Here is a 14,597-nt window from a genome sequence, read left to right as displayed (position 1 = left end):
CTTCCGATCTTCCCGAAGGGGAACGAGACGGTCAGTCCCTCCTTGGGAAGCACCTTCACCACGCGGCCCATGGCCACTTCCCCTTTCTCGAGCTTGTGAGGACCTGGCAGGAGAATGAACCAGATTCAGGGAAGAGGAAATGAGCCAAGAAAGAAGCTGAGACACTGGCCAACCAGAGTCCAGGGGAGGTGGAGGTGTCCAGGCTCGGGCTGTCTAGGCTGAGTGGACCTGAATGATCACACAGACCCAGATCACCATGCCATGTGGTCAAGAATGCCAGGGCCATGTGCTGGACAAGCCCTTCTGAGAGACCTAAGAAAAACAACTGTGTAGGTAAAGGTGACTCAGACACAGGCCACAGAGCAAAGCCCCGAGAGAAAAACTGTTCCAAGGACATAGCCACCACTCTAGGCTTTCTAAGGACTCCGAAAACCACGGCATCCTTCAGCCTGGGCAATGACTGAAGACCTCTTCCCGACCCCTTCCACCCCCTCCCTTCCCTGACCAGGTCCCATTTCATCACCACACCTATGAGTGAAAGACACAAGAAGGCCTTGGAGGAATCTGGGCCAACCACGGTGGCCTTCAGGGCCTGGCCAACCCGGAACTTCTTATCTGGATGTTTCAGAACCTGGAAGGGCAAGAAAATTCTTCTGATGTTTGAGGAAAGGCCTGCCATTTATCCAAACCCACAGCATTTAAGTCTGCACGGTAAGTATCTCCCACGGTACGGTTCCCTGTACCCACTGTGAGCACACACCAGACACTAAGTTGAACTCAGGGAGCTGGGGTTTCCTCTCCAGGGATCTCAGGCACACTGACCTTGAAGCTAAGAGAAGTGAGCAGTAAGGGAATTCTCCCCCGGATGTCTGGAGCAATGTCCACCTCAAGCCATTTCTTAACCACGTTGTACTGGGGGGAAAAAAAAAACAGGAGGAGAAATGGAATGGGCAGATACAAGCGTCTCTTCTCTTCCCTTCACCAAAACAGACTCTTCTAAAATCACAGGGCTCAAAGGGCCCAAAGCCTACAATTTCCCAAGAAACAGGAATGCACCCCTACGTCCCAATGCCCCTGTCCAACCTCTACTCGCAGGCTTCACTCAGAGTCTAGCTCAGAGCCTTTGCCAGCCCAGCAGAACATGCATCTCTCCTGGTGCCTCAGCTGATTAGGAGGCAAAAAAGGCCTCAGAGATATCCTCAAGCAGTAGGACCAATCCCACTGACCTCTGTCGCCTCCCCCAAACTCAGTTGTGCCCAGTGACCGTTAACCATCTTCAGGGACTAACATCTTATTTCTAAATCAATTTAGATTTTGCTATTGACACAATGCTCTGCCCTAAATACACACCCCAATTTTCAGGTCAACTCAACAAAACATTTATCAAGCAGCCACTATGTATACGGCATGAGAGTGATAAGTAAAAGCCAGGCCCTGCCTTCAAAGAGATTACAGTCTGCAAAGAGTAAGTCAAATGAGTATGCAGGAGCAAGCAACAAGTAAGAGCACAGTATGTTACGGGACCCTGTAGGAGAACTAGTAAGAAGGGAGGGTTATCTGTGCTGGACCTTGAAGGGCTGTAGGCAATAAGAATAGACAGTACTCCCAGTGTAGAAATAAAGACAAGAAGGTGAAAAAATAGAGGAGGTTTTCAGCATGACTGGTATATACCAGATTCATGAAGTCTGATTATGAAGAGCTTAAACACCACTCTAAGGTATCTTGGGTTTACGAATGTCTACAGACAATAGGTAACTAAAAGGATCAAGCATCACAGACATACTCAGATACATGCTCACAGAGGAAGAATCTGGCAGCAATGAAGAGGAATTATCCCTCAGGGTCAGGCCCAGACCAACCTTCTCTCTGATGTATTCCAACTGGTATAGTTCTCACTGATCCCTTCCCTTTACTCAACTCCTGTTCCTCTTGGGGTTAGAACACATAACCTGGCACCCAATTACATACTGTTTTGCACTGTTCCCGAACTTTATAAAAGGCAAGAATCTAAAATCCAACATTTTATTTTATTTTAAATAAAACATTTTTATTTTTATTTAAAATATTTGTGTGTGTGTGTGTGTCTTCTGATAAAACTTTGTGGACACTGAAATTTGAATTTTACATTACTTAAAATAAAATAAAGAACTGGATTTAAAATCTTGCTCTATGACATATTTTTCTTTCCATTTTGTACAATTAATCTATAAATATGCAGAACTGTGGGTTGCTTGCTAGCTGTTTTGTAAGCCATAAATTTAGCTCCTTGATTAGACCAGATGTTTTCTAGGAGCAGAGGCCTTCTACTGTCTTCTACAAACCAGCATGGCAGCAAACACAGAAGCAAAGCCTAGTGCAAATGGTCATTGGCAGTTTCTCCCCATTTTCTTCTATAAGAGGGACAGCATCGCATTAAAGGGTGTGCACTACTCACCTTCTTCAAGAAGCAAGTCACAGTCTGACCAGCCTGGTACTGTTTAATCTTCTCCAAGGGGCTAACAGAATGAGTGTTGAGAGCAGTGTGGCCATCCTTCTCCAGCTCACTGGTTGCAGAAAGGCAATGCAAAGAGTAAACCAACCCCTGGATAAGCTTCTAGCTTGAAACCATCTCCCTCGAGTGGCCATGGATTGATTTTACAGGACTCCGCTAACTCATACACAACCACCATGCACCACCCCCCCGCCATTTCTCTCCTTAAAGGGGAATGAATGTTCACAATACCTGCGTGAAAATTAATCCCTTCCAATTCACTCACCTAGGTATGAACAAGCTGTAAAGTAGGTAGCCAACAATAATCTTTATAAGTATAGGAAACAAAACTATTTTACTTCTTTCAATGCTTTAGCTACTGCTTTACAGTTCGCAGAACTGCTTTCACAAATAATCTCTCACTGAATGTGACAACACTCTCATGTGTGAATCAAGTAGGACATATATATATATATATATATATATATATATGTATATATACACACACCCCACTTTCAATAATGGATAGAACAACTACACAGAAATCAGCAAGAAAACAGAAGACTTGAAAAACATTATACTCACTGCTGTGGCCTCTCCCGTTGCGGAGCACAGGCTCCGGACGCGCAGACTCAGCGGCCATGGCTCACGGGCCCAGCCGCTCCGCAGCATGTGGGATCTTCCCGGACTGGGGCACGAACCCGTGTCCCCTGCATCAGCAGTCGGACTCTCAACCACTGCGCCACCAGGGAAGCCCAGGACAGATATTATTAAACTCATTTTATGCTACAGACCCAGGAGTTGAAGTCAGAGTTCCTGATTCAAAAATCCAGTGCTCTGTCCCCTATGCTACCTTGGCATTATCACTTTCTTGATTCTCTTTTTCTTCTCAGAAAAGCAACATGGAGATGCGGTCTGAAAGTTATCAGTCCACAAATCACTTCAAAGGAAGCACAGAATTCCCACCATTCCAACCAGCCCAGCTTACCAATTCAAATTTCTAAAACAAAACAGAACTCATCAGTAAAATGGTACAAGTAATACTGGTAAAACTGTAACGTGTAATAGCAAGTACTGGTGAATATAGGAACACAGGAGACTCATACACTAGTAAAGCTGAAACACACCCAGCAATTCCACCCTAGAGAAATCCCTGCACAGGCGCACAGTGGAACGAGTTCAAGGATGTTCACTGTGGAAACAGCCGTAAATGTCCTCCATCAGCTTGAAAATATATATGGTTTGGCACAGGCACAGGATGGGTTACTGTTTTAACTCTAGGCCCCGAAATGGAGAGATCGCAAAAACAAAATTTTGAGTGAAGAAAACAAGCTGCAGAATATTAAGCACAGCATACTATTTATGTAAAATTTGAAAACCATAAAAAATAATTTTTTGTAGATATATATATATATATATATATATATGTATATATAACGAAAGTATAAAAGCAAGAGATGGATATATGTCAAATAATGGAGAATTCATCCTCTGGGGGTGAAGGGAGAAGCCTGGGAAGGGAACATCTGTAAAATGTTATTTCTTAAAACACACACAGAACATCCATGTGCCTGGCACTCTAACAGATAACTAACAGATAATTTACATTCATTATCTATAATGCCTTTATACATATATATATGTGTATAGTTAGGATAAAAAAATTTATTCACTCAGTAGCTGATACGGGAATGCCTCTGTTATGAGCTGAATTGTCTCGCCCAGCCCCCCAAATTCTTATGTTGAAGCACCAACTTCCAATACCTCAGAATGTGACTGTGTTTGGAGACAGGGAATTTAAAGAGGCAATTAAGTTAAAATGAGGTGGTTAGGGTGGGCCTTAATCCAACACGACTGGTGTCCTTATAAGAAATTAAGCTACAACTCAGTAATAAAAAAACAAATAACCTGACTGAAAAACAGAACTGCAACAGACATTTCTCCAAAGAAGATAATACAAACATCCAAGAAGCATAGGAAAAGGTGTTCAACATCACTAACAGTCAGGGAAATATAAATCAAAACCACAGTGAGATATTAGCCTCACATCTGTAAGGATGGCCATTATCAAACAGAAAATAACAAGCATTGGCAAGGATGTGGGAAAAGGGAATCCTTCCCTGCACACTGTTGGTAGGACTGTAAAATGGTGCAGCCACTATGGAGAACAGTATGGAAGTTCCTCAAAAAACGACCATATGATACAGCACTCCTACTTCTGGGTATGTATCTAAAAGAATTAAAAACAAGATCTCAAAGAGATATCTGTATATCCATGTTCATTGCAGCACTATTCATAATAGCCAAGGTGTGGAAACAACCTAAATGTCCACTGATGGATGAATGGATAAAGACAACATATATACACACAATGGAATATTACTCAGCTTAAAAAAGAAGGAAATCTTGCTGTATGTTACCACACGGATGAACCTTGGGGATGTTGTGCTGAGTGAAATAAGCGAGTCACAGAAGGACTGTGCAGGACTCTACTCATATGAGGTATCTGGAGTAATCAAACTAAGAAACAGAAAGTAGAATGATGGTTGCGAGAGGCTGGGGAGTCAGGGGGAAATGAATGGCTATAGAGTTTCAGTCATGCAAGATGAAAAAGTTTAGAGATCTGTTATATAAAAATATGCATATAGTTAACAATACCATAATGTATACCTAAAAAGTGTGAAGAGGGCAAACTTATGTTATGTTTTTACCACAATAAAAAAATGTGGAAAAAGAGGAGATTAGGACATAGATAAATACAAAGAGAAGACCATATGAAGACACTGGAGAAGACAGCCACCTGCAAGCTAAGGAGACAGGCCTCAGAAGAACAAACCCTGATGATAACCTTCATCTCAGACTGAAGGCCTCCAGAATTGTGAGAAAATAGATGTCTGTTTAAGTTAAAAAAAAAAATTAAAAATAAAACACAAACACACATAACAAGTATGTGTTATCTTTTTTCTTTTCCGAAAATGATTTTAAACTGACTCTCTTAAAAAAAAAAAAAAAAAAAAAAAAAAAAGGTGGGCATAACTACATTAATGGCAAGAGAAAACTCAGTGACTAGCAGGAATTCCAGAGATACATGTAATGACTTCTGAACTGCTCTGCTCTCTTAACTTCCCCCCCCTGCCAAATGGGTAAATGAGCAGGTACCGTTTTACCTAGCTTTAGTGTCCCTCACCAACCCTGAACTCAACTCAAAGACACACGACAAAACAAAAAAAAAAAAAAAAAGGGCTTCCCTGGTGGCGCAGTGGTTGAGAGTCCCCCTGCCGATGCAGGGGACACAGGTTCGTGCCCCGGTCCGGGAAGATCCCACATGCCGGGGAGCGGCTGGGCCCGTGAGCCATGGCCGCTGAGCCTGCGCGTCCGGAGCCTGTGCTCCGCAATGGGAGAGGCCACAACAGTGAGAGGCCCGCGTACCACAAAAAAAAAAAAAAAAAAAAGACACACGACATTCTCTTTGTGCACAAGAGCTCCATATACAAGTGGGAATGAAAATATGATGGCATTTCGTAAGTCAACACCATCAATTAAATAAATGTTTTTCCTCCTGACTTCAAAACATGTATTTTAAAACATAAGGCATTTAAGAAATATAGCAACAATAGCATTATGTTTATACTAAGTTTCTCAGGGGCCTTGATTAACATAAAATAATTAACAATACAACATAGGTGCGTGGAGGAGGTGGAAGATGTGCTAGAGTCTTTTACCTGTCCATCTGTCTATCTGTCGTTATAACTCTCCGTCCTCCATCTCCTCTATGGAAATGAACTCATTTCCTGGCTTAGCCCGCACTGCCACTACCAAGGACCACCGCTATGGCTCACACCAGTCTCCATAGACAGGAGGGTGGACCAGCACAGCAGTGATAGTTCATGAGAGGCTCCAGACTCTGAGGGTCAAGAACCATTCAGGATGTTAGTAAGTCTTCCCACAATGCTCACTGACTCACCCCTTGCAGTTTTCATTAATTTAACATACCTACCCTTAGCCTGGATAAACTACTTGACCTTAACCCTTAATTAAACAAGACGTCCAGCCTCAGAGGTGAAGACACCGCAGACTAAAACAACAAATATGAGGAGGTCTCTGTTTTCACGACAAAGGGACACAATCAAATCTACAAAACTAAGGAAACCACAGATTAAGCAAATAGGAACGTGTGCATCCACCAAATCTTATCATTCTGGAACTAAAGGGCTTACTTTCACATCCTTCCGAGTAAGCATTGTTAGCATCTGGTACTTCAAGCTTCCAGGAATATTTCCCTACCTCAGACACAAGCCTTCTCAGAACTATTCCACTTCTATTCTGATCCCTTCAGGATGCTGACCAAACCTCCAAACCTTATGCTCGGAAAGCTGCTTAAGAGGTCTTTCCATGACATCCTAGGCACATAAGACTTACAACCTGGATGGATCTGGGCCTGGCCCTGCAGAGGTACTGGCGCAGTCATGTGTATCTAGCTTCATTCACTGATGGCCTATCAGTTCCTAGAGGCTGGAGTTTTTTAAATGGGGGAAGCAGAAGCAGATAGGCCCCTAGATCAACATGCTTAAGATCCTCTGAAAGAATGACCCCAGACAAAGTGGATCCACCACTTCACGGAACTACCAGTCCTACCAGTCCACCTAGAATCCCTCGTGGAACGTCCCTCTGCAGAATCCACCAGAACACGACCTAAAGTTTCAGTCACCAAGCAGTAGTTTATTATCAAAGAATAGGCATTCTTGCCTACGTGGTGTTTATTTAGGGAATTACTGAGTTCTAGAAAATTAGGTTGAGAGCAAAAATGTTTCTTTTTGTTACATGCCAACAACCAGAACTGCAATCAGCCTTTAAATTGATACTTAAACCCTGAATACAGCTTTCACGTTAATTCTCATATAATCCCTCTAACCAGCTGTATGAGAACCAGACAAATATCCCTCCTGGAGAAAAAAAGACAACCTGGACAGAGAGAGGCAAAATAAGTCACAACCCTGGCTGAATCAAGCCTAGAACTCAGGCTCCTGACTCCAAGCCCAGCGCTCCTTCCATGAGACCACCGGAGTTCCCCTTACCTTGGCCGAACACTCAGCTCCGGGATGGTTCGAATAAATCTGGGATGACTTATTGGGAGAAACCTGGAGAAACAAATAATGTCAAATCATTTCTCTTATTCTCTGTAACACCATAATCGGGAGACCAGAATTTATAACTGCCCACCACACCGAGCTTAAAAAACTTCCCACTCCACTGCCACACCGCCCAATGGTAATACCAGGCCTGAGGGCTTCCAGTCTCATCGTTTGAGTAAACGTTAAGGAACTGGCTCATCTGATCTTTTAGGGTTGTCATATTAAACCCTGAAAAGAATTTTCCAACTCTTTCATTCTAAAAATAAGGAAATTGAGGTCGAGAGAACAAATGACTTACTGAAGATCCCACAGTTACTGAAATTAATATGCAACTCATTGGCTAGACTTTGAATTCTCTTTTTGGTTTTCTTATAGCAAGGACTTCTGCTGCAATAACATACTGTAACTAGATTGAAAGTAAACGAGTATAATTAAGGTATGCTGTGGAGGATGGCTTATAGTGACTGCTGACATATACGGAGCAATAACTATGTGTCAGACAACCCACCAGGCACACTCAGTGCTAGGTGTTCTCTCTTCCAATCTTTGCAATGGCCCTGCAAGGTAGTCACTACCATTACTCTCACTTTACAAATTAGGAAAAATAAAACTCAGAGGGCTGAGTAACTACTTAACTCCTGGCCGCATAATTTTAAGTGGCAAATCTGGAATTCGCCCCAGATCTGACTCTAAATCAACGCTCTTAACCACTACATTATACACCATTAAAAAATACATACATACATAAGGATTATTTGGTGAATATTTTGGTTAACTAAAAGAAAATCTAACGTATGCACAACTTTTTGGAAACTGCCTCAGCTCCCATGCCTTCTCCCACGATTACCACCATCTCCCCTCAAAGCCAGTCCCTCCCCCAAAGCCTCCATACTTAAATGTCTTCATGTCTCTCCCGCCAATCACTCGGGCAGTGACCTTCTTTCCAACTTGCAGCTTGGCAGTAGGAGATGTGCCCACTGGAACATCATCTAGAATGTGGGAGGCATGGATGCAGCCAATGATGCCATCTTCCAGGGTCACAACCACATGGGTGGGCTTAATGGACTTGACGGTCCCTGTGACCACGTCCCCAATGGACAGGGTGTGCTTCCTAACAGTCCCTAAAACCAGAGCTGGATCTACTTCCTCATCCTCGTCGACCGTCTCAGAGTCCTTCCGGGTCTGTCTCATGGTCCTCTTAGCAGCTGGCCCCTCAACGGCCAAAAGAAGACCCGTCACTCCTGGTTCTGTGGTCTGGAGGGTTAGGGAGACACCCTGTCCCACCTGCAACTTCTCTGAATCAAAGCGGAAGGTGTCGTTGAGGTGAGAGGTCAGGGAGAAAGCTGCCAGCTGGCCAGTCTCTACCAAGGAGGCAAGGGCAAAGGGTTCCTCCAAGTGCTGCACAATCGCCTGGTGCTCACTGCCTTTCTTCAGCTGGAAAACAGAAGACCCACCATCCCTGCTTCTTACAGAGCACAAGGACTTGCTCCTCACCCACTGGGCAGGGTAGGTCTGGGAAAGCCCTCTGAGTCCAGGGGGCTCAAGGCTAACCTGAGCTGTAACAAACTAGCCTCCACTCCCTAGACCCAGCTTTCCCCTCCTGTACACTGAGGCGATGTGACCACACTCAAGGCGCCACATCAGGATCATCTGGAGTTAGCCTCTGTTTTGAATTCAGATTCTGAGATCCTATCCTGGAACTAGTGAAAGCAGAACTTTAAAGGTGACTCTGATGCACAGCCAAGTGACCTCTAACGGTTCTCCAGCTTTAAGACACTGTGGTTCCTCCTCTCTTAGTCCTGCAGCTCTCCACCCAATTTATTCACTCACTCAACAAAGACAGTCATTACTGAGAGCTTATTGTGTGCAAGGCATGTAGCCTGTCTTTCTCCAACATCCAACCTGTGCTCATGCCCTTACATGCACTAGCTTCACTTGGATGACAAAATGGGACAGGGACCTGCTAGAAAGCTCAGTGAGGGGTTAATACTGTTTTCTATTTCTCTTTGTCTCTCAAAGTCTTAAAATTATAAGCAACTGGAAGTTAAGGATTACATCTATATAATTCTCTGTAACATACCCTATGCGATTAGGGGATTATTAAGTACTTTAGACGATGACGGAATATACACTTCATCCAGAGAAAAATACCACTCATTTTAAGATTTCCCTTGAACCCATTCTTTACCCACACAAAAGTGGACAGAAAAGGGTGTTAGATGAGCAGCCTGGAGGTCAAAACTACCCACAGACATGTTTTGTTTGGTACACATGATGTTTAAAAAGAAAAATAGCTTCCAACATTTCCTACATTTATTTCAAATAAAAAATCCACATTCTGCCTTCTCTTAAAATTCAAAGACTTCCCAACACTAGACCCAGATGTTCTCACGTGGCAACAGTGAGATAGAACCGAGTAGTCTCTGCTCCTCTGTGGCAGTGCGTGCACTCCGCAGTCTGTCAGTCCTAGTGTCGAGTCCTACTGTCACCACCCGCTAAGACACCTGGCCCGCTTCACTCATCCAAGCACCTGCTTGGCCCTAATCAGGGTGACCACGTGATTTACAGCCCAAACCACAGTGAAAGTCACTGCAACTAACAAGCACACCAGGGGGATTCCCTGGTGGCCCAGTGGTTAGGACTCAGTGCTGTCACTGCCAGGGCCCGGGTTCAACCCCTGGTCAGGGAACTAAGATCCTGCAAGCCGCGTGGCTCAGCCAAGAAAACAAAAAAAACAAGCACACCAGGGTGAGAGGTACACCTGGGAATGACCCAGACAAATCCAGGCACACGGCCACCCTGTCTACAGGTATCTGCGAACCATGTGGGGTTGAAGGGGTGTGTAACACCTCTGAAACCATGGGAATGGAAGTCCTCAGTCAGCAAGCTTTTACCTGTTTAGCTTTTCTCTTCACCAAATCGCGGCAGAGGGAAACATGTACTTCCAACTTCAACATATCAACATTTAAGACCGCAACCTTCTGTTTCTGCCCAGATTCCACCTCCTGCCCTGCAGTGCAGAACCAAACACAATGTGATCAGCCTCCTGGAGCAGGGGTGAAGGGAGACAGCATTTCTCCAACAGCCCTGCAGCCCACAGGCACAAAAAGGAAAAGTAGACCTATGTCCTAGGTTTATATGCGCTAGGGAAGCCAAGGGTCTAGCTCCCATAATTCACATTCAGGTTGTGTCAATTTATGCAACCTGGTACATAAAAATCTAGATTTACCCAAATACAACAATAAAGAGATTCACACCTAAACCTTCTTTAGTATCATGCTGCTGTCTTCATTTGCATTTACACAAGATAAGCATGCCAAAAATTTCTGCTGGATCAGCTCATCTATGAATTTGGAAATTCTGTACCCAGAAGAGGAAGCAACGGGCAAGTGGTTTCCCCTACAAACCATGATGGGCAAAAGAGATGCACTCACCTGCCCGATGATACTTGCTGGCTCTTAGGACCAGGCCGGGCACTGGGCCCTCACTGAACAGTACAGAGCCGTCTCCCAACACCTCCTGCACCTCTAGGTCAAGGACCATCCCTGGGGTCATCTCAGCCAGCGTCTGCATCAACACAGAGTCTGCCAGAGACCCAAAGGAAACAGGGATTAACAAGATGAAATGACACTCACCATTCTTTTCCTTTGGAAATATGCTGACACATGGAGAACATTTCCAACATGGAGCGTTGGCACCACTATGAAGGCAAAATTGCTCTTGGTAAAAATGTCTGATATCCATGAAAATTCCCAGTACAGGCAGAGACCTATGCCCCTTGCTCATCCCACATGGCCATAATTCATGGAAGAGCCAACGAATGCCAGAAACACATGCTTTCCTTTGATTTCAGAATTTTCATTCTTTCTGTTTGGAATCTACCCTCTCAAGGTTCTTATTCCCAAATCCCATCAGGGTTCCAACAAATCTACACAATGGTTCAAAGCTTAGTAGGGTCAGACTAATAACCAGCCCCAAAGGCTTCTAGCAGGTCCCTGTTCCATTTTATCATCCACTACACCTCTGATGAATAAAGGAACAAAAAGCGAAGAAGCGAGTGGATTCACAACAAATGCAAACCTGAGGTCACAGAGCTCAGGGAAATTTTGACTCTGAACTGAGAGGGAGCCCAAGGGGAACTCCTGGGATACCAAGTAATCATCTTTTATCTGAATCTGGATGACAGTTAAACAGGGATGTTCACTTTATAAATGTTTACTGAGCTGTACTCCAGGAGACCTGGGCACTTTATGGAGATCCTACTCCCATTAACAAAAGTTTACGCATTTTTTTTTTAACATCGGGGAAGACCAACAACTCATCGGAACAGACTGAAGACACATATGCCCCACCCCCGGCCCTCATCCTCCACCCTCCTGCCCCCACCTCGGTTGCTCATGAGGCTACGGACGCCCTGCCGCTCCTCCAGGCACTGGCTCAGGAGGCGGAGGCTGGTGGTGGCCAGGTCCTCCAGAGTGCAGTCCGACAGCCGCAGCGACAGCAGCATCCGCTGCTTCTCCTCGTCCACGTTGGTCACCTTAGCAACCACCGTCTGCCCCTCGACAAAGTGGTCACTTGTGGAGGTCACAAACTTGTCACTCATGATCTAAAAGGGAAGAGCGAGCACAAAATGAGGAAAGGAAAGGAAGTCTCTATTAAGACAACCCACTTGAAAACACCCAGAAAGAAGTGTGTGAGGCAGGAGGTGGACCCCAGGAAGGTGCCCCCAGCCCTCCGAGCACAGCTCACCTCCCCTTTCGTAAAAACACAGGAGGCGCCCCGGCTGCCAACCCAGCCGAGAAGGCCCCAGAGCAACTCTCTGCCCCTCACTGTGCATGTTTCTGGGGCCCTCCCCCCTCTCCCATTTTTAAAATTGTTCCGGCAGGGGATGCAAATGAGACCTGCCCAGGCAAAACATCAGGGGAACACACCTACGGAAAGGACGAAACACTTATGAATTGTCTGTGGCCGGAATGAGCGATGGAGCCCTTTGCTCACCACCGTCTTACATGGGCTTTGGTAAGACCCCTCCCCGCTCTGGGTGTCTGTTTATGCGGCAGGCCTGAGAGGGGGTTCAACTACAGGATCGCTAGGACCTTTTCCAGTCTGAAAAGTCTGCTGTCCAATGACAAACCCAATGCTGTAGCATGAAGTAGAAAAGGTGCCCCTTCTCCCAGGACACAGCCCTGAGCCAAGACACAGGCTGGGCAAGAGGACTGCACACTGAGTCTCAGCTCCACTCCCCCTCAGCCAGGTGCCTCTGGGTCATGCCCCTGAAAATCTTTCAAGAGAATAGATTCTTTCCCACCAACTCTCAGGTTCCAAGTCCCTGTTGTCTCCCCTCAAAGGCCCTTGTGCAGGGAGGTGAACTTACAGCTTTGGGAGCCAGTCCACTAAGGCCTGACGGGAACTGGACGAACACACCATAGTCCTTGATGTTCTTCACAAAACCAACGAGCAGCATTCCAGGATGGATTTCTGAGAAGCTCTTGGGATCCTGGCCACCCTCTACTGCAGACACCAAAGCTGGCTTCCTGCAAAGGAGCTAGTGGCACTTCGTCAAGGAATGTTCCAAAAAGGGCAGATGAGCTGTCCATCTCTCCCATCTCCGTTCTCCACTCTACACCCTCTCTACCACAGTGATTCTCTAAGTGTGTAGACCAGCAGCATTAGCATCACCGGGAACTAGCTAGAGAGGCAAATTCTTAAGCACCAGCCCAGACCTACCGAATCAGACACTTGGGGGGTGAGGGGAGCAGGCTGTGTTGGACCAACCCCTTCAGGGGATTCTGATTCACACTGAAGTCTGGGAATCACTGTTTCGTTCCTGCCCTTATTAACTCACCTCCAGATCACTGGAGGGGACCTAAGGGGAAGGCTCATCCCCGTGGTTTGGCAGCTGGACCAGCCGTGACACCATCCTCCTGCCTATCTTCACACTAACCAACCCTATTTCCCCTCCTCTGCCTATCTCCACTCTAAGGAGAATCGATTTTACGTTCTGCAAGAAAGGAGGCAGTGTCTTCCTTCTACGCAGCCACACGAAGACCGAAAGCAACTTCTGAGGCCTATATCCCAGCAGGGGGAGGCGGAGGAGAGAAGAGAGGAGAGCAGGTACTTACGAACTGCTCCAACTCAGGGCTGAGCACCGAGTGCCCCGAGAAGGCTGGACGTGCCACTGGGAGTGTCCTGCTGGGCCTGGAGTGCCACATGGCCCTCTCCCCAACACCCTGGGCTCCCCCACTGCCCTGACCGCCAGCATCTGCCAGCAGCACCTCGATCCTGCTCTAACGCCCACCAGGGGAACAGAGGCAAAGTGCGGGCTTGCCCACTGGTTTGGTCTGTGGAGGTATTTCTGCAGTCAGAGGGCCGACTTCTTTCCCATGGAGTTTCCAACTAAGAGCAGAGACTGACCCGGAGTTCCCCAGAGCCCCCCTCCCCGCCAAGGGCCCACAGCTCCCACACCTCCACCTCCGCGGCCCCCCAGAGACCAGTAAAGGATACAACACGCCCCTCACCCTCGCTCAGACACAGGACTCTGTGAAGGGTGTCGCCTGCCTGGAGCCAGCAATGCAACAGTGGGCCGTTGGTGACGTGGTCTGACAGATGAGACGTGGGAAGGAAGCCGGGGACGTTGTGAGGCAGGACAGCCACCTGCAGCCCATCTTTGGTCTTCTCCAGAACCTTCACATCCACCAACTACTCAGGGAAAAGGAAGACAAAAAAGAGCGCTTGTCTTGAGCAGAGAGCAACTCGTGTGGGTCAGGCAGAGATCAGAGGCATCGAGTATCCAGCACCAGGGATGACTGAGAGGTCGAGATCAGAGAAGCAGCTTTCTCCCACTCCCCACCCCACGCTCCCAAAGACGCAACAGGCACACACACCCACACACACAGCAGGACCCATCTGGTGCTCACATCACTCCTCTCCCAGGTCCCTCCACTGGGTCCCAAAGGAAAGACAGTTTTGTGGGCTGGTCCTAGGGACCAGAGAGG

The 14,597-nt window shown here is 46.4% G+C and overlaps 1 protein-coding gene across 1 annotated transcript in view; it reads right to left on the bottom strand.

The window, feature by feature from the left end:
* Window positions 1-14,597, bottom strand: part of PDCD11 (programmed cell death 11) — a 40,946-nt gene that overhangs the window by 9,837 nt on the left and 16,512 nt on the right. The window contains 12 exon segments of the mRNA XM_007470431.1: window positions 1-2; window positions 4-103; window positions 529-631; window positions 823-912; window positions 2,435-2,543; window positions 7,546-7,608; window positions 8,495-9,036; window positions 10,497-10,612; window positions 11,037-11,186; window positions 11,989-12,208; window positions 12,977-13,147; window positions 14,107-14,301. The exon segment at window positions 1-2 is cut by the window's left edge and continues 61 nt beyond it. Coding sequence (XP_007470493.1) covers window positions 1-2; window positions 4-103; window positions 529-631; window positions 823-912; window positions 2,435-2,543; window positions 7,546-7,608; window positions 8,495-9,036; window positions 10,497-10,612; window positions 11,037-11,186; window positions 11,989-12,208; window positions 12,977-13,147; window positions 14,107-14,301 — 1,861 coding nt within the window.

This window comes from Lipotes vexillifer, unplaced genomic scaffold, assembly GCF_000442215.2.
Source record: "Lipotes vexillifer unplaced genomic scaffold, Lipotes_vexillifer_v1.1 scaffold916, whole genome shotgun sequence".
NCBI classification, from domain to species: Eukaryota; Metazoa; Chordata; class Mammalia; order Artiodactyla; family Lipotidae; genus Lipotes; species Lipotes vexillifer.
This window is presented reverse-complemented; position numbering and strand designations above follow the sequence as displayed.